Source organism: Microplitis mediator, chromosome 4, assembly GCF_029852145.1.
Source record: "Microplitis mediator isolate UGA2020A chromosome 4, iyMicMedi2.1, whole genome shotgun sequence".
NCBI classification, from domain to species: Eukaryota; Metazoa; Arthropoda; class Insecta; order Hymenoptera; family Braconidae; genus Microplitis; species Microplitis mediator.
Genome location: NC_079972.1, coordinates 6,228,149 through 6,248,310, shown reverse-complemented (window position 1 = coordinate 6,248,310; position 20,162 = coordinate 6,228,149). Strand labels below are relative to the sequence as shown.

Here is a 20,162-nt window from a genome sequence, read left to right as displayed (position 1 = left end):
TAGTGTAAATTTTTCATTATATTTATGACTTAGAAAAGTATACATACATACATGTATAATACAAACGACTTTTTTTTGTTTTCGAGTCTCACATGGAAATTTGTTGGATTCACAAGTTTTAAGAACCCTCTCCAAAAATCAGCTCGATGAACAACTTTTAAGGAGTCGCTCGAAAAATCAGGAAATTTAAAAAATGATTGAAATTCGGTTTTTTTTAAATTTTTTCTTTCTCGTGGCAAAAATTGTTTCTATTTATAAAATCAATACCATGTTTAAAATTTTAGCTTAAATTATAGATTTTCAAATGTCGCTCAAGAATTGTGAATATGAACTTATAATAGGTAACTAATATTTTTAATTAATTTTTGTATTTTTTTATTACTCAATTATTATCATTTCATTAAAATATAACTTTTGCATAATTGAAAATATACTAAACAGTCGTAAATAATAAAATTGGGTAAAATTTGAATAACAAAAAAGAAAACCTAAAAATTGAATAAAAAAATAAAAAGTATGTAAATAACTAACTTTTTATATACGTCTCGGGCTCTATTTTAATTCGTTATGATATAAATTAATGGTAAAAAAATTGAGTTGCTTTAATATTAATATTTAAGGCTCGTTCGAAAACGTCAAAAAACAGCACTTGGAAACATTCAAAATTCTTTAGCGACGTTTAATTATTTAAATTTTGGGCCAAAATTTTCAGCATACTCTCTTTTTTACAGATATAAACCATTGCTGCCACGAGAAAGAAAAAAATTAGAATTTTAATCATTTTTGGAATTTTCAAAAATTGTGAGCGACCTTTTAAAAATTTTTTATCGAACTGATTTTTGGAGAGGGTCCTGAAAATATGTTAAATAATCAACAAATTTTGATATGAGACTCGAAAACAAACAAAAGGCGGCTTTTTTGGATCACCCTAATATATACTAAAAATTCTATTAATTAATAATAATATGAGTAAAAGTATAATTAATTAATTAAGTATTAGTTACCTATTATGAGTTATAATATTCAAAATTCTTAAGTGACGTTTGAAAATCTATATTTTAAGCTAAGATTACTAAAATATTATTATATATTATTCTATTAGTATATTGCTAATACAAAATAAGTATTTTAAATAAAATATAAGAAAGTATTTTAAATACTTGGGGCTTTAAATAAGTATTTGAAATTTTTCAACTCGAATTCTTTACAATTTCAAATAATACAATAGCTTAAGTTCATTCTGTAACTAAAAATTTTTTATAAAATATTATGAAACTTCATTGGTCATTAAATTTATTTAAAGATACTCAGCGAGAAAAATATCAGAGAAATACCTGATTAATGTAGATAAGCTTCTGATTTATTTGCTAAGAAAATCAAGTACTTATTGATGAGGAATGATGAATGTTCAGGACCGATCATTTAAAAAAAAACTCTGATGATCTGAAAAATATCAGAACCACGGTAGTTTTCACAATAGCAACTGGAAACTTCAGTAAGTTTTCTATCAGATAGTAGTGACCTAATCATGTCATTCCTTACATCGGCTGTGAGATTCACCCAGTATCTTATGATGAACCGAACAAGTTATACTATTTTAAAAGTTTCACATAGATAATTAATATCTCAAGCATGAACTTACCTTTACTTATTTTAATATATATATATATATATATATATATATATATATATATATATATATATATATATATATATATATATATATATATATATATATATATATATATATATATATTTGAATGCTTTTTTTTCTTGATTTTGAAGATGAACATACAAATGAATATATTTTCAATCATTAACAATGTTAATTAATTTTTAAACTGATAGAAAGTCCTAAATTATCCCTATAATATCTTTTCAATTTAAACCTGATAAATTAAAAAATTTAATATAAAATTAATGATAAATAAAATAAAAATAATTTACTATTAATATTAAAGAAATAAAAAAAATAATAACCATGGCGCGAATTTTTAAATATATATTGACAGCATGGCGCTAAAATCTAGTTCTCATCCCATCAATACTAGACCCAGCCATCATAAATTTCTCTCTTTCTCTCTCTCAGCTGCAAAATGGTGAGTAGTGTGCTTTTTACCGTCATTAAATCCGTCCACATCTTGATAATTACTTGTAAAATAATAACTATTTTACATAAATAACATTCGGTAAATTTAAAACTATCTTTACATTATAGTATTTATCTCTAACAATTATAACTACAATTAATATAAAATTAAAGTTACAATTGTTTACTCATCTCTAACCTTAAATTAAAACAATTAACAAATTATACTTATTTGAATCTCAGCTTTCAAGTGATCCTTCAAACATGAGGAAGATATTAAATGAATTTTATAAGGAATCATAACAATAATTAAAAAAAAAAAAATTTCACAGGCTCGTGGGCCCAAAAAGCATCTCAAGCGTTTACACGCACCGAAAGCATGGATGTTAGACAAGTTGGGTGGTGTCTTCGCACCCCGTCCATCAACCGGACCCCACAAGCTAAGGGAGTGTCTTCCTCTGGTTATTTTCCTACGTAACAGACTGAAGTATGCTTTGACCAATTCCGAAGCAACTAAAATTGTCATGCAACGTTTGATTAAAATTGATGGTAAAGTTCGCACTGACATCAATTACCCGTCTGGTTTCATGGGTAAGTTTTAATAATAAATACATAATTGGCTTTATCGAAGCTATGACTTTTTTTATCATAAAATGTTATAGTCAAAAGTAAGCCAATAATAAATAAACTCTTTTTTTGGTCACTGGTTAAGTCTAATATTTTTTCAGTATTACCCTAAAAGAGTACAGTTTTATTATTATTATTATGTTATATAAAATATTTTTTTTAATAATAAATAGTTTATTTGTTTTAGACGTTGTTACCATCGAGAAAACTGGTGAATATTTTCGATTTATTTACGACGTCAAGGGACGTTTTGCTGTCCACAGAATTACTCCTGAGGAAGCTAAATACAAGTTATGTAAAGTGCGTCGAGTTCAAACCGGACCAAAAGGTATTCCATTTTTAGTAACACACGATGGCCGTACAATTCGTTATCCAGATCCAGTTATAAAAGTTAATGACACAATTCAGTTGGATATCGCTAGCAGTAAAATCATCGATTCAATTCGTTTTGAACCCGGTAATTTGTGTATGATTACCGGAGGTAGAAATTTGGGCCGTGTTGGTACAGTTGTCAGCCGTGAACGTCATCCTGGATCATTTGATATTTGTCATATTAAAGATGCCCAAGGACACACTTTTGCTACGAGGTACATTATTATTTCTATTTGATTAATTTTATTATTATTACTTTAATGATGTTACAGAATAATAAAATGTTTATTGTTAATGGTTTCTTTCTTTATTTTATTTTTCTAGATTAAACAACGTCTTCATAATTGGAAAAGGTGTTAAGCCATACGTCAGTTTACCCAGAGGCAAAGGTATCAAGCTCTCTATCGCTGAAGAACGTGATAAGAGACTTGCCGCTAAAGGACTTAATTAAAGTGGCAATGATTCTTTATTATCTGCAGATTTTACTCTGTGTAAAAACACTTTGAATCTTGATAAAAAAAATATATCATGAAAAGTATTTATATTGATTTGATTAACTAATTTTATTTTTTATTTATAATAATTAATATGTTATCTTATAGTTAATAGAAATAGAATAGATTTATTGTACTGAGTACAATTAGTAAGTTTAATACGGTGTTTGTAGCTATATATAAATGATTGTGTGTAACTTTCAGCAATTAAGATTTATCAAGTCGATCTTACCTTATCGCATTACTCAATTCAAGTCGTTAAAGTTTTACATATCTGGGACAATAGAAATTTTCTCTTCGTATTATTTATCGTAAAGAACTTTATATTATTTATATAATTATTTTTATTTTATAGTATATCGTGAAAAATTTTAATCAGAGTAAATTTTTTTTTAATTTACAAAAAAATGATTATAACACGAATGCGCCTAAACTCTGTATGAATAAGTAGTCATTCATTTTAACATAATTATTTTTGTTCAAATAGTAGCTATTGTCGGAGTTATCTATCTAACAATCTTGTCATTTTTATCTTTCGTAATTTGAAATTCGGATAAGTAAATTTATTGAATTATACTTTGTAAAATTGGTCATGGGAAAAATGAGGTTATAAAATAAAATTAATTTTTATGCTTGCAATAGTAAAATATATGAATTGAAATTTTTTTTTATTTTAAATGAAAATATATAAATATTATTTGAATAAATAAAGTTAATAATGAATGTAATTTCTTTTTTTTGTTTAGAAAATTGATATGCTTCTAATATAATTGACATGATTTAAAATATAATTTACTATAGGTTGAAACTCAGCAAACTTCATATTTCCTGAATTCAAATTTTTCAAGTTTCATTCTCCATTGGTCGGGTATCCGACCGAACGTCGTTAGTCGCTATTTCACGATTTGTTCATATTAATAATTATCTATTTATTATTTATTACTATATAGTGGATTTTCCTTAACTTCTTAACTTATTCCTAATTATGAATTCCCCCCATTTCATTCAAAAAATTTAGAGTCAGACACCATATTAGCCATTGCAGTAATAAACGAAATAGTTTTTAATATAAATTATTCCTAAAGTTTTTATAATACATTCAATTGAAAGAAAAATTGAAGCTACCGACTGAAAGATATTTTGTTTTTCTCTTAAGGGCATTCTCTGACATTACCTCCCACTTTTCAAAAATATTTAATAACTTTCAACTGTCATCATCATATTAAAATTTTAGTAAATAAAAAAAAATTAAAACCTTTATTGAAAAAAGGATAACCTAGTCGTAATTTCGCTAAGACATAGAATTTAAATAAAAATTAGGGGAGAGTGGGGTGGCCCCGGTCCTTTAAGAAATAAACGTTCAAAATTTTTCGAATTATCCTTATTAGATTATAAAACGGACATTATCTTATTCTATGGAATCTAGAGAACCAAAGACACATACTTAAAAATGAAAGTATGAAACTAAATAGAAATATTTGATGAATTAAAAACATTGAAAGTTTGACCGAGGCGACCCAACGTGTCGGATCGCCCCGGTCATTCGGCGGGTCATCCCGGTCAGTATTAATTTTAAATTAAAAATTAAGAATCCAAAGTCGTATTGCTGAAAATTCATGAAATTAAAATTTTATTTTGTCAACTGAAACTTAAGAAGTAAGAAAAATGTAAAATTAATAATTAGCAACATTTAAACTCACTTGAATGTTATATAAGGAAGTGCCCATGATGAACAAAAAAATTTTTAGCTTAAATTTTAAAAAAGCTTACCTTTTAATTAACTAATTACTTGTTAAATAAGATATTAGTTAATATTTTTATTAAGCGAACACACGAATTTTCATTCAAAAGACAAGTGAATGAATTGACCATTGTGACCCCATAACTTTGACTGGTACGACCCCAACTAATTTTTTAGAAAATAAACTGAATAAAAAAAAATCTGGGCATCGGTTGGCCTCGCGGGCCAGCCCCAAAACTTCCCGCTGCTTTCAAGCTCGAAGAGCTCGAAAATATTCTTGAAAACGATTTTTTTTTATGAGCTTTTCAAGTTATAACAAGTTAAGTTTTATGTTAAAGTTTGAAAATTTATGAATCGGAAATCATCATTAAAAAACGGATTTTTTCAGTTTTTATTTCATTATATTCCATAAAATGAATGGATTCCGCCAGAAATCAATGTAAATAATCAAAATAAAGATTGAAATGAGTTTCGATTCAGATCACAGCGTTAACATATAAAATATCTCGAAAAAATATTGAAAACGGTGATTTTTCAATTTTGTTGTGGATAATATGATTTGAACTAAAGAACGAGTTAAATTACTGTATGTAGTGATCCAAAGAGACCATAAACACAAAGAGTTAGCATGATATAGAATACATTTTAGTGCATTGTATGATGATTTATCAGGGAAAAATAACATAAAATGTTATTTTTCAAACTTTTGACGCCGATGTCTTTTGAACTTATCAACCGATTTTGACGTTCAATGTGACAATCGACGCGTTTTATTTAGTTCTAAAGCTGATTCAATTTTGAAGTAGAATCAGTTTAGCCGTTTCGAAGGTACTTAGAAAAAACCGTTTTTTAGCGTTTCTTTCTCCCACGATCTCTCGAATAAATAAGCCGATTGAGATGGTTGAGGCGGCAATCGACGCGTTTTTTTTAGTTCTAGAGCTGATTAGATTTGGGAGTTGATCGATCGAGCCGTTTTTTAGAAATTTAAAAAAAACTAAAAAAATTTTTTGTTTTTTGTTTATTTTAAATATATTTCCACGTCTATTTAACTGATTGATGTAAAATTTGCAGGAAAGTTGATGGCTAGCGAGCTCTTTCGATTCCCACCAAAACCATTCAAATCGAATAATTAGTTACAAAGTTTTAAAGAATTTACTTACATACACACACACACATATATACAGACACTCGGATATCACCCTGAAAATAGTCAGAATAACTTCCTAGGACCTCGAAATACCGACATCTGATGAAAACTTGATTTTCGCAAGTCGGGGTGAAAACAATAACTTCCCGAATTTTTCGAAAATCTGTGATTTTCTTAGCGGGAATTAAAAAAAGGATTGATAATTATACTTTTACAAAAATTAAAATAAATTAAGAAGTGTCTGTAGATAATATACATATCAATTATAAACTCTTTTCTTCGTGTGAAATATATATAAACTGACACATATTTTTTTTTTTTCAATCAATTGATAAAATTTTGAGACGTTTATGACAGTTGAAAGCCATTGAAAATTTTTAAAAAGTGGAGGCACTGTCTAAGAATGGCCTTAATTGTCCTTAGATACTGAGCGTAAATTAATTGATATATTTTGAGAAAGGACCCTAAAAAATTGAATGAAATAAAAATAGTACTAATATATTCTCAACTTCTGGACATTTGGAGCATTGATCCTAATCCCGATTAAAATATTTCAACTAAAATAAAAAAATTGAAAGTAAAAGGGAGTAATAAAATAATTAATTATATCTATTGAATATTTTTGTTTTTTATTTTTTAACGTGATAAAAAAAAATTCAATGATCTATATTACATGAGAATTTATTCAAACATTTAATTTTAATCGAAACAAAAATATTTATTAATTTACAAATGAAAATTAAAACAACATTAATTTCATTGATTACACTGAAAAAAATTTTTTTTAATTTTCAACTTTATCTGTAATATATTTGCTTACGACAACGAGGACAACAAAGTGTGTAGTTTAATACTACAATTTTTGTACAATATCAAATTTATCTTTGAATCCAAGTGTTTCTTTTTTCGGATCATATTTTTTACGTGCCGCCAATTTAGCGCGTAATTCCTTGGCACTCATTTTGAGATTAAGACTTTCTTTAGTCGCTGATACATTTCCGTTCCCCGTGCTCAGGTGCTGTTCTGTTGCATCACTCCCAGTTTCACTTGTAATTAAATTTTCATTGTTATTATCAATATCACTGCGTCCATTTTCTCGCTCTTGATTATTGTTTATTTTCTCATCTTTTGAATAGTTTTCATTCGTTGACGCGGCCGTACTGCCGCTATTTGAAGTCGTATCATTTGAATTATTTTTATTCGATTTATGTTTATTCTAAAACAAATAATCAAATAAAAAAATTAGTAAGACAATTACTTAGTTGTAAAATAAATTTAATTATCTTATATTTTTATTTGGATATATGATATTAAAGTGTACTATCAAGAAAACTTAGACATGAGGTAAGAAAAAAAATTAGATAAGCTTTGTAAATTATTACAAAGCGTACATATGAATTATACGCCGAGGATTTCTCTTATCATTAGTATAAGCAAAAAAAATAAAATAAAAATTATGATACATTAATTTTTTTGCCATTATCAAATGATATAAATGTTCAAAAAAAAAATTTAATGATTCATCGGATTATGAGTAAATTAATTTCGAAGTAGAAATTAAGTTATTTTATCACGTTAGAAAATTATTATGAATTACAAGTCATAAATATGATGGAAGAAAAAAAAATGAAATTATATTACGAGTAAAAATTATTAAGTTCGATGTACGATCCATGTGCTTCTATGACCTACATGATTGAACAAGAAAAGTAAGAATATTAAAAAAATAAAGATGAGTTGGATGCGTGTCGCGTACCAAGGCCGATCGTGTCTTGTAAACGCGCTACTTTTTTGCTATTGCTGTTATATCTATAGCACTCGTTTTATAAGAAATTAAGTTATTTTTTTTTGTTTTACAAGACCTCATTTATCACTTAACTAATTTGAATTGGTTCCACTTAATCTATTTAATTATTAAAGTCGGAATAAGATGATAATAAGACATTTTTTTTTTTTTTTTTTCAAAGTGACAATAAAAAGAGAGATCATTGGACGGATCAATTGGTTATTGACCGTTTGACTATAATAATAATTAATAAAAAATTGTTAGATTTTCGGTTGAGAGATCAATTATAGTGTCACGCGTCAAAATATAAATAGAATAGTTAATTTTTTATGTTTTATAAATGTATAAATTAAATATTTTATTTGTGATAGTTGAACTATTGTATATCAATATTATTAGACGCATGGTTCAGTCAGCAATAATTAATATGAGTACATAAATGATAATTTGGTGTTAATACTCTTGTATATAGATGCATAAAACACATACATGTAAAGATATTTGATAGTGGTATTGTAGGTAAGAGTAGTGTTCAAGAATTCCAATAAGTTGTGTTTAAATGCAGTAAAACTGTGACAGGAGCGACTGAAACCGGTTTTCCACAGAGTACGGAACGCACGTAACTTTACTCGCTGTCTCTGATAGCGAACACGTGGTCGTGATATATATCTTTCCTCATTACATTAATATATATTTGAATGCTTGTGACTATCAATACTGTTAATCGATACTTAATATCAACCATCAATTGGACAAAATATAAATCTACATATTAAATATAAAATAAGTTAAATAAAATAAATATTATTAATTTATTATGGTAAATGGTAACATGGTAACAGTTGACTGGTTTTGATTGAATACAGCTCAAGGATCATAAAATGTTGGGAAATAACTCAAAGAGAGACATTGAATGAACATTCTAGGAAATCGAGTATGCATGAAGACGTAACGGGCTGGATTAAATGAGTACATGATCAAACTAAGTCTATTAAATGTTAAATTGTCATTACTCATTATAAATATATATACGTTAAAGTGGCTCAAAAACCAATTTGAATTTTGTTTTCGCTCTCAGTTTTTGAAAAGTTAGTGTACGGTAAAAAAAAAAAAAAAATTCTCACCGCACGGAAAAAAAATGAATTATGTAAATTGAGAAACGACAAGTAATATTATGATAAATTGATCAATAAATACTATCATTCTAGATATTAATTTTTTAATTTATAATTGAAACGTAAATAATTATAGGATAAATATTAAAATTTATTATCTATGCAGGAAAAATTAATTTTTCAATTTTAAAAATCGTAACTTAAACATTAACAATTTTCAAATTCCCTATATTGACATCCAGGTTCCGGGTTGTAATTCCAAACACTAATTTTTAAAGTTTATTTTTTTCTGTGCAAGTTTGAAGTCAAAAACATAAATTTGAGAGGTCGCTCAAGAACTCTAAAAATTTTGGGAATATTAAAAAACCGAGCGTTCCTTTTTTTAAAATTTTTTTTCTTGTACAGCGAATGTTACTACATTGAATTTTACCTTGAAATATGAATTTTAAGAAAATGCGCAAGATATTCGAAATTTTCCGAATTTTTTATAATTTTCAGTGGGCTTAAAAAAATAATGCTTCAAGGTGAAATTTTAATCCGTATAGTAATATTTGCCGTAGCGAGAAAAAAAATTTGAAAAAAAGCAACACTCGATTTATTTAATATTTTCAGTGAAAATTTTTTTAATTCTCGATCTTCTTTTTAAGCTTTAATTATTGCCCAAGTAACTTTTCAAAGAGTAAGAGCGAAAAAAAATATAAAAATCATTTTTGAGCTACCCTAATATACACATAAATATATAAATAAATAATAATAATAATAATAATTTAGTATATTTATCAGGAGAACAGAACAAGTTCTTGATTCAATTCAAATATTATTATTATTATTAATGATTATCGAAACGCTAGAGTGATTCGCGTTTATAACAATAATATGGCTACAATAATTCTTTTACTTCGAGTTTTTATTGCACAATAATGTTTCAAGGTAGTAGTTAGTTTTTATAAGAAATATGATGAGAAAATATATATTGTTTATATTTATATAAGTATGTTAATAAATATATGTGCTTTTTCGATGACAAGATATACGATGAATTAAAAATTTATGTTCAATGTTGATGGTAATGAATTTGTTTATAATAAAAAATATCTAAGTATTTTGGGATATCAATGGAGATAAATAGTTTCCGGTACGGACGTTACTTCCAACTTCCGCTATAAAATAAAACAATTGCATTATAATGATAGACAATTCTCGAGGTTATAAGTATATTGATGTTTGAGGTATTTCAGTTGCCATGCAAATTTTGACAAAAAAAAAAAAAATTTTTATTTTTCAGCATTTAACTTGAGTGCTCAAACGTCATAACAACGAAAAATACTTTTGCTATAAAATTGATTGTGACATTTTATCATTTTTTTTTTTTTTTTATTACTTTTTAATGACTCAAAGTTAATCGTATTTTTTAATTAAAAAGATTATGCTTAAATAAATAGTATTTTATTCATTTCGATAATTATAGAATCATGAAACTCGCAAACAAAATTTACACACGATAAAATTTTTTTTTATTGATCGTCTAATGCATTTTTTTTTTTCTAAAACATCCCAAGTACAATAAAACATAAAAAAAAAATTTAATTTTGACGGTTTGCTAAAGAATGTTGTCTTTCATTGATACAGAAAAAATTAAATATCCAATCTCAAAGTATTTAAAACAAAAAAAAAACCGAACTTTTTTTTTTCTTTTTAACTTAGATTTTACTGAGTAAGTAACCCAGCAATGCAAGAAAAGTCGAAAAAAAAATAATTTTTTTATTTCGATGATGATTACACAATTAAAGGAACAAAACTTGTTCATTTAATTGTTTTGTGAAACGTTGATCAATCGGTCCGGACAAACGGTTTAATACATGGATTTGAAAATTTACAGTGCTTTTGGGAGTACACACAGAGAAATTTTTAGTTAAAATTACCTATAAAGCTTGATACTGTGAGGACATAATATCTAAATATCTAAATTTCTCCCATGCACATTGTAAAGTATGCTACTCGATAGCATGTAAATAAAATGCAATTTCTACTAAAAACAGTAAAAATTTACTTACTGGCTAGATGATCTTAAAGTACCAAACTTTATGGGTAATTTCTAGTCAAAAATTCTCTGAGTGTACATTAAGTTGTAAAATCACCTAGTAACATTAACCTTTCCATCAATATTTGTTAAGTAGCGATTGATTGACTAAAAACCTATAAAAAGTCATTTTTTGGACGTTTTCCAAATCTATATTGAGGATGATAAAAAAATTTTTTTTTTTTAAATCGAAAATAACGCTTATGGGGGGATTGATTTAAGTTTCTAAAGCTGCCCTCAAAATTACTGTGCGACCATTAGTTACTGAGATATAAATAATCAAAGACAAAAGGATCCTTTTTCATTTGAAGACTGACATCTCAGGAACGAATTGTGGTACAAAGACAACAAACAAGCAAATTGTAGCTGAATAAATTTCCTAACCGAGATATGCATTGGTTTTCTTGAAAAAAATTTTCCTGGGCCCGTAGACTCAAAAAACGAAACCAAAAAATTTATTAATTTTTTATCTTGAACTATTTCCTATGATTACGCAATAACCGTGACTCAAAAAAAAATTTGCTAAAAGATCTTTAAACTAGAGATTTCAAGCTTCTAAATGCTTTTTTTAACTTTTTCGATACGAACGCAGTTTTCACAAAAATACAGTCTTCCGAAAATCACTAAAACGTTTCTAAAAATTTTTTGTTTCTTTAATTTTTTGGATAAGTGTATATATATATACATATATTGATACACTAATAAGTATTTATGAAACATTAAGACATTGAACTAACAATAACATAAAAACATTTGAAACTAAGGCACAAATCGAAGTCAAGACCTTTTCACTGGTACCAAACTTAATTTGGTTAATTTTTATTATTATAGAGACTATTCTTTATCTGTAAATTGTCTTATTGAGAAGGTTAATTGTAGTTTAGGTTTCACTATATTTAAAAATTGGTGTATTACCGTATGGTGGATGGTAGATGGACTCAATATATATAGAAATACACTAAATATTTCTTATAATCTCTTAGTAATATAAATAATATTCATGTATATCCAATGATATTCAGCTATATTCAATGACAATAACTAAAATATCATTTTATTTAAAGGAAATAAATACGATCATCGTTTTTTTCGCACATAATTTAAATGTGTTGCTAATGACGTAGATAAATTGATGTATCTCGATACTTGAAAATAACACAGAATTGAAACGACGAAAAGGCATAAATTCAACTCAAGACTTTAACAACGATACCAAATTTAATAACATTAACTAATTCCGTCATAAAGATATAGTTGGAACAAAATTTTCCTTATTCTCTTAATGATATACATAATATGTATATATATATGAAATAAAAGTTTTTTGTTTAGCTTAAATACAACTTAATGATTAGTATCTAATCTAATCTATAATTAAATAAAATTTTTAAATTGCTGTCTGTTTTCATGATTTTCACTGACCGATAATTTAACCATTTATCTTCTATGTTATTATAGAAGAGAAATAAAAAAAAAGTATCTGAGGGTCAATTGCTAAGGATTTAATAAACAATTGAATTTAAACCATATTTAATAAATTTTGTCGTGATAATCGAGCAGTCACGCAGTGACTGCAGGTTGCTCGTTTTGATTAATAGACAAAATCCATGTAACTATATTATATATACATAAATACATATGTATGTCAAATATATAAATATACGTGAAAGTAAATATAGAAAAAACGTGGTTGACGTACAGGTACGTTGACCCCGTAAAATTTATCACAAAATAAAAATTATCGTTCATATATTTTATCTGAGTGTTTAATAATTTAGCACACTGTTTCTCGTTACTCTTGCATAATTTAAATAAATATTTTTATTATAAATAAAATTATTTAAAAACATTAATCATAAAATAAAATGATTTATTATTTCAATTAAATACCTGGATTAAAAAAAAAATTTTTATACTTTTTTTTTCTAATGGAGTATAGAATGAAAATATAATAAAACAGCTCCATCAATTTATCTACTAAAAATAAAAAGCTAATCTTATCATTTTTTTCATTAATAACCACTCGAGTTAAAATGTATTTAATCAATTTTTAAAATTTATTTTATAACTTTTTAAATAGCTTACATTTATTTACCAAAAAAAAAAAAAAAAAATTATAATAATTCCATTAAATATTTTAGTGAAAGTTTTTTTTTAAGCTTCAATTATTATTAGTCACAATTTCGTCTGATTAGTTGAATCAACACAGATGTTTTTTAAAATTATATATTATAGTCATCCATAAATTTAAAATAAAATGACTATTTTATTTACTGCCTATATACAAAAAAAAAAATTGTTTTTTTTAAATTTATCGACTAGATTATAAGAATTGTTATGTCAACAATACGAAAAAATAATTGATAATTATCGCAAACATATATAATTAAATTTTCACATGAAAAATAATAAACAAGTAACATAATTAGAATTCACACGACTACTTAAAAATGAATCATTGTTACATCACCTCTTTATTTTTTTTATTCATTAAAGTGGTAATCGGAAAAAAATTTTTTATCATTAATGCAATATAAGTACTATCTTAGTGCACGCTCTTTTGTTCGCCAAATAGCTGTTTGCCCATTCAACTGTTTCCACGACATTTGTGTGCGTTGAACGATTATCTGCGTGCGACAAGTAAATTTGAGTGCGACAAGTAAACTTGTCGCACTCAAATTTACTTGCCGTATGCAGATTATCGTATAACCCACAAAAATGTCGCGGCAACAGTTGAATCAGCAAAAAGCTACTTGGAGAATAAAACAGCGAGCACTAAGATAGTACTTATATTGCATTAATGATAAAAAAAACTGTGTTCAATTCGTGCGGTGTTGTCGATTACCCACTCGAGCGAATGAGCGCACTCACTTCGTTCGTGCGCTCAACTTCGCTCTCGTGGGCAATCGACAACTTACCGCACTAGTTGTACAATATACTATTTTATCATGAATTTCTAAGTCAGTAAAAAAAAAAAAAAAAAAAAAAAAACCTTAAACTCATGAAGACTAATGAACGAAAAATAATTAAAATTTCAAAGATAAAAATATGTTAACTATTAAATATTGATAAGCTGCAAGTTAAGACATAGATTATTGAATGAGTTATGTTATCGTTAAATATTTAAAAGTATTGATAATTAAATAAATGCTGATTAACATATTTTTAATATTTTTCAATATGACCTTGAGGTATTTCATTTGTTATTTATTTATGTACGACATCAGGACGACATTTGATTGCAGACGATACACACGTCGCAACTTAGAAAGTCATTGAAACGACTATAGATTTAGTATGTATATAACGTTGATACCAAATATATATATATATATATATATATATATATATGTGTGTGTGTGTGTGTGTGTGTGTTTATTTATTAATATGTACGTATGTATATTGGTACATACATACTTTACGACACATGTTTGCAATTATCAAACATAATCGACTTGACTGCAATGCAGTCTATAGATGCATTTTTTTTTATTTAAAAATAAAAATAAAAAAAATTACAATTTGTGTCACAAGTGTGCGTATATGTATTGAGATGTAGAAAGTTACTTGCTGAAATGAAGGTGTTAATTTTTTTTTTTATAATCATAATTAATATTGTTTCGCAAGTGTTCATGAGACGTAGACTAATTTTTATCATCGTTTATTTTTTTGAAGCCAACTCTTATTTATTACGCATTTTATGAATTTAACAATCATAAGCTAATTAATATTAAACAAAATTTTACGATTCCTCTTATTAACTTGTCCAGATCAATTTTTCTTTTTTTTTTATTTTGTAAATTAATTACCCATGAAATGATGTGGTACTTAAATCAATTATATCAAATAAAAAACATTAGTTAATTAGGATAAAATAATATTAAATTAAAAGTACTAAAATAAAAATGTTCGGCCGCCCGATCTCAAAACCAAAAGGTTAAAATTTTAAGAGTGGATTTTCAGTGTATTTTTACACTTTATGGTGTTTTTTTTTAATTATTTTATTTTATTTATATTTAATTCGATGGAATTATTATTCACATTAAAGCAATGACTCACAACAAATTTGATCTCTTAATGTAAAGATGTTTGGTAGTGATATTTTTTTTTAATTTTTACAATTTTATCTTTTTAACTTTGTCATTAATTACCTTTTTTTGTAGTAAAAATACTTTTAATAAAAATCGAAGCAATAAATATTAAATTATAAATTACCGAAACTCGCAAAATGCAATAAAAATGGAAAAAGTGATTTTTCAAACCTTGTCCCAAATTTCAAATCAATTTTAACATTTTTTTTGAAAGCTTAAAATCAATTTTTTTTTTCTAATTAAAATAAAGTATTAAATGCCCAAAAATGGAGCAGTGATCACAAAAGCTACTTCTACCCTATACCATTAGCACTTTCATTTATTTTTTTTTCTATACAAATAAATAAATTACTAACTGTAATCGATTATACGAGCTTTTCAAACAGTAAAATTGAAATATACCGCCTATACAGGGTGACCCTTATATTTAGTTTCGATTTTAATTTAACGTTTATCTTGAATTTTTTGTCTAAAATATTGTCTTGGTTTTAGTCTTGGCTTAGTCGTGGTTGCTGTCTAGGATTTTGTCTTAAATCTTGTCTCGATTTTAGTCACGAGATTCGTCTTGGTTTGAGACTTGAGTTTTGTCTAGGATTTTGTCTTGAATTTCGTCTGGATGGTTATATATGATATTTGCCGATTCGAATGTTTCAAAATAAATGACTATTTATATTTGAATTAACTTCTATATATAAAACAATTAGATGTGAACTTGGCTATGTGCAACGCTGCAAAACTTATTATTTATTCTTTTATATTTTTTTTCTATTTTTAAAGCGCGTTTTTGATTGGCCACTTTGAATATTTGATAACTTCCACAATATTCAAAATTAAGAAATATTGTTCAGGAACTTTCTGCTCAGAATTGTCTCCTCAATCTAACTCTCACTGATGTAAAACTAATTTTGTATCACCTTGTTTAATATTATATTGATTTCATATTTGAAAGGATAAAAAAATTTTAATTGATAAAATTAATTTATTGGTTGAATAATTACTATTTTTTTTTTACTTTGGGGAATTACCTTAATCGAGTTCGAAGATAAGCAAAAATTCGAATCATGAATTTTTTCTCTTAAAATTGTTCAATACAACTTATGTAATTAACTTGAATCTGTAGAATATTTTATAATAATTATTTCTACTCTTCCTAGCGCTGTCAAATGGTATTTATTTTTATTGAACATAAAGTAAGAGCTGTATCTGCGTTTTACAATCGGATAACAGTTTTACTCCAAATAAATGTATTTTAAAACTTTTAATATAAACAATACATTATTAAAAATAAAAATGAATTACGACACAAATAATAAACAAAAGCGCGGGAACTTACATCGTTTAGAGAACTGATACTTCCAACAGGACTCTCGTGTTCAATACTTGCTGGATTCTTCTCGGGCGTCTTGATTACCTTGATGCCCGACATCGTGCCCTTGATAATAATGTTGTTGGCCTTGTAATATTCGTCAGCCTCTTGATCCACAACAAGTAATTTTGTTTCATTCGGAAAAGCTTTAATACGATCAACAACTTGTTTGTGGGTCTCATTGTCAATATTTATTTCGTTAACTTCGATAATGCGATCACCTTGACGTAATCCCGCAGCTTGACTTGGTGACCCATCATCAACTTTGCCAATAAATTGGCCCTCCTTGCCGCGCTCTGCGTGAAGATTAAAACCATAACCATCAAAATCATCCCACTTTACTATGTGGCAAAAACGTGCACACGGTAGCTTATCATTTTTCATCGACATCTTGTTAAATATTATTTTATTCACTTAAAGAAAAAACTCCGCACTTACGTCACTAATTTATTTTTTATTTTTAATTACAATAAAAAAAAAAAAAGCGCGCGAACTCAATTATAAAACGTATCGGTAAATCAAAGTTAATTAGATTATTAATTAAACTGTACACTTTTTTAATTAAATGATTTAACGAGACTGATATTTATAATGTAATAACGTGTAAGGCAGCTTTAGAATTTAGTAAAGTTGTGTCTCTCCTTTCAACATTCCTCTTTTTTTAAATATTTTATTTTTTCTATTAGCTGACCACCACTTTTTTTTAAAGTTCCAGACTCTTCTCAACATTAACAACTTTCTCTCTTTCTCTTTCTTACTCACTTTCGCAGTCTACCTGTCACACCGATCTTCGCCGGTTCTTCTATTTTTATTCTTCTTCACTTGAAATAAAATTTAAAAAATATATTAAGAAAATAATAAATAACTAAACAATAACAAAAAAATTCTCGCCAAGGACGTATCGATTATATAAATTCGTAGGTTTAAATTTTTTAAAATTATTAAACACGACTCGAAGGATATTTAGTATAACGTAATAATAATTATACGGTATGGTATAGACGGACATTCACCGAAGACACGACGAATGATCCATGCGAGGCACTCGCTGACTCGTGACAAGGAGCAAAGAGAAGGCTAAGAAGGTAAGCTTGCCCCCCAAATGAAAAAGTTACAATATGAATTCCACTGGGTAGGGATATAATACATCTGTTACGTTTTACGTTTTTAAAATCTTTCTGACTTATAATCGACAGTGGCGACATCATCAAACGACACGCAACACAAAAAGTACCGATTTGCGGGGGTATGAGATAACGCGGGAAATTTTTGAATTTTAAATTCTTACGCGCCATTATTTATTGGCGCTGTTGTCAAAAATGCATCAACAGGAGAGATATTTGTTTTATCCATATAAATTTTTAAAGCAACACATGTATATACATATATTATCAACTTACCTTGAGGAAATTAATTTTTAATGATAAAATGTAGAGGACAATAATGATTCATATATTTTTACTTATATATGAATGTAAATGTGGGAAAAAATGTGCGTAATTGTGTGCGCAAAAACAATTGTGCCGAATAAACAAATGTTTCGTAATCGTATGTTACAATTAGGGAAATAGATGGATCTTGTTGCGATAAGTAATGCTGGTACAAGTGTGATGTAATTCGTTGATATAACAATGAGAGCATTCAAACAGGTAGATGCGATAACTTTGTTGCATTTAAATAAATATTATATTCAAATGGCAAATGTAAGAGTTCATTTAATATTATAGAAATATGCAACAAAAAAAAATTGTTTTTTCTTTACATTAAATATATAAAAGTAATTGATAAAATTTTAAGATTTTTAATTTGATAGTAATCAGATATTATATTTATTTTACTAGTTGAGGAAGTGCGACATCCTGTAGATCCACGCGGTACCAGTCTCTGTTTTATATGGCCTCGGAATCATGGTTACGAAATGTTGTTTGATGTTGAGAATAATGCAAAAACAATTATACGTATGAGTGCAGTTTTTTTATGCTATCATGAGTTTTATCTTAATTTTAAATTTTTCCTTTTGCGGTAATTCAAGAAAACATAGTTTTTTTTTCTTTCATTGAAAAATATCAAATAATACAGATAATATTTTATTAAATACTTTGTTAACTTTTTCAATAAAAAATTTAAACACGTAAGCTGTTTTTTTCCTTAGGTAATTAAAAAACTATTGACCCAATTTATTTGAAATAATGATTATATTTTATGAGTTTAAAATACTTATAACAAATTATAAAATTTACTTTTAATTAATATCACTTTTATCAACACGTAGTCATGATTATGTATTATCATAAATAATTTATTTAAAAATAATAATCCATCGTCTAGAGTTTTATGAATATTTTATAGTTTATATACTATATTTTTTTCGATGAGTAAAAAAAATCAATTACGTTTTATATCAAGAAGTCTTAAATGATTCAACATTATAAAAATAATTATTCAATAGATGAATAATATTTTGAACTTGAATTTTTAAAAATACCATCTACTAGTTGGAAAATGGAAAAAAGTTGTCTTAAAATAAATTATGCTGCGAACCACAAACGCACATGCGTTTAATATTTTTCAAAAATTATTCTTAAATATTCTCTGTACTGCAATAATCACCTCGTCAAAATTTTTAATGCGTCCAACATAGGCTACTTATAATGTTCAGAAACGACAGTTCTATGCTTTTATAATAAAACTTCAAATATATTTAAGGTTTATTTAAAATGTTATTACATTTAGCCCAATCAGTAATGTAATAACTTTTTATAAATAATTTCTTTTCAGATAAATAATTTCATAATTCTAAAAATAAAATAAAAAACAATTTTACTAATTGTCATATCTAGATCTACGGCCATTTAAAAAAATTTATAACAGAGAATAACTAAAATAAGAAAAAAAAAAAAAAAAGAAACTTTACTGTGTTACAAATCAGGAATGAATTTTTAATGCAAACGTGTTCCATTCCTTGTAATTCCAGAGTTTAGTGAAAAATCACTCTGGTGCAAAATTTTTTTTTAAATAATAAAAACAAAACTTCACTTCGGAGTAAGCTTTTCTCCGTAAGAGAATTAAATAAATAAAAAATCAATCGCTCCACATCCCCGTTAACATTTGATCTGCATCTACTCTGTAAATTTTTTTACAGGTTAATGAAATTTTTAAAACTATAAGGTAAGAGACCCAGTACCCGATCAGGGAACTAGTATCCGATAACTCATGCATTTGTATATCTATATTTACTCAATTTTACTAAATAG

General features: G+C 26.5%; 2 protein-coding genes and 1 non-coding gene across 3 annotated transcripts; 2 read left to right on the top strand and 1 right to left on the bottom strand.

Annotated features, from left to right (window-relative positions):
* The first annotated feature begins 2,076 nt into the window (after positions 1 to 2,076).
* Positions 2,077 to 3,630, top strand: LOC130666758 (40S ribosomal protein S4). The gene is made up of 4 exons (XM_057468009.1): positions 2,077 to 2,099; positions 2,422 to 2,680; positions 2,904 to 3,303; positions 3,413 to 3,630. The coding sequence occupies exons 1-4, from the start codon at positions 2,097 to 2,099 to the stop codon at positions 3,537 to 3,539; spliced, it is 789 nt and encodes a 262-aa protein (XP_057323992.1). The 5' UTR covers positions 2,077 to 2,096; the 3' UTR covers positions 3,540 to 3,630.
* On the top strand, positions 2,704 to 2,840 carry LOC130667248 (small nucleolar RNA SNORA16B/SNORA16A family). Its single transcript, XR_008989818.1, has one exon. It is a non-coding gene; the product is annotated as a small nucleolar RNA SNORA16B/SNORA16A family (small nucleolar RNA).
* Positions 3,631 to 7,084: 3,454 nt separating the features above from the next.
* On the bottom strand, positions 7,085 to 18,004 carry LOC130666401 (Na(+)/H(+) exchange regulatory cofactor NHE-RF1). Its single transcript, XM_057467359.1, has 2 exons — positions 16,876 to 18,004; positions 7,085 to 7,686 (listed from the first exon to the last, which is right to left on the bottom strand). Exons 1-2 carry the CDS (start codon positions 17,296 to 17,298, stop codon positions 7,324 to 7,326), a joined length of 786 nt encoding a protein of 261 aa, XP_057323342.1. The 5' UTR covers positions 17,299 to 18,004; the 3' UTR covers positions 7,085 to 7,323.
* Positions 18,005 to 20,162: the final 2,158 nt, after the last annotated feature.

What these genes read in the sequence shown, in the direction of transcription:
- LOC130666401 (XM_057467359.1), bottom strand. Translation starts at nt 17,298, where the DNA reads ATGTCGATGAAAAATGATAAGCTACCGTGTGCACGTTTTTGCCACATA. An exon ending in GTATCAGTTCTCTAAACGAT is followed by an intron (nt 7,687 to 16,875) that starts GTAAGTTCCCGC and finishes TATTTGTTTTAG; the next exon opens with AATAAACATAAATCGAATAA.
- LOC130666758 (XM_057468009.1), top strand. An exon ending in TTACCCGTCTGGTTTCATGG is followed by an intron (nt 2,681 to 2,903) that starts GTAAGTTTTAAT and finishes TATTTGTTTTAG; the next exon opens with ACGTTGTTACCATCGAGAAA. An exon ending in GGACACACTTTTGCTACGAG is followed by an intron (nt 3,304 to 3,412) that starts GTACATTATTAT and finishes TTATTTTTCTAG; the next exon opens with ATTAAACAACGTCTTCATAA.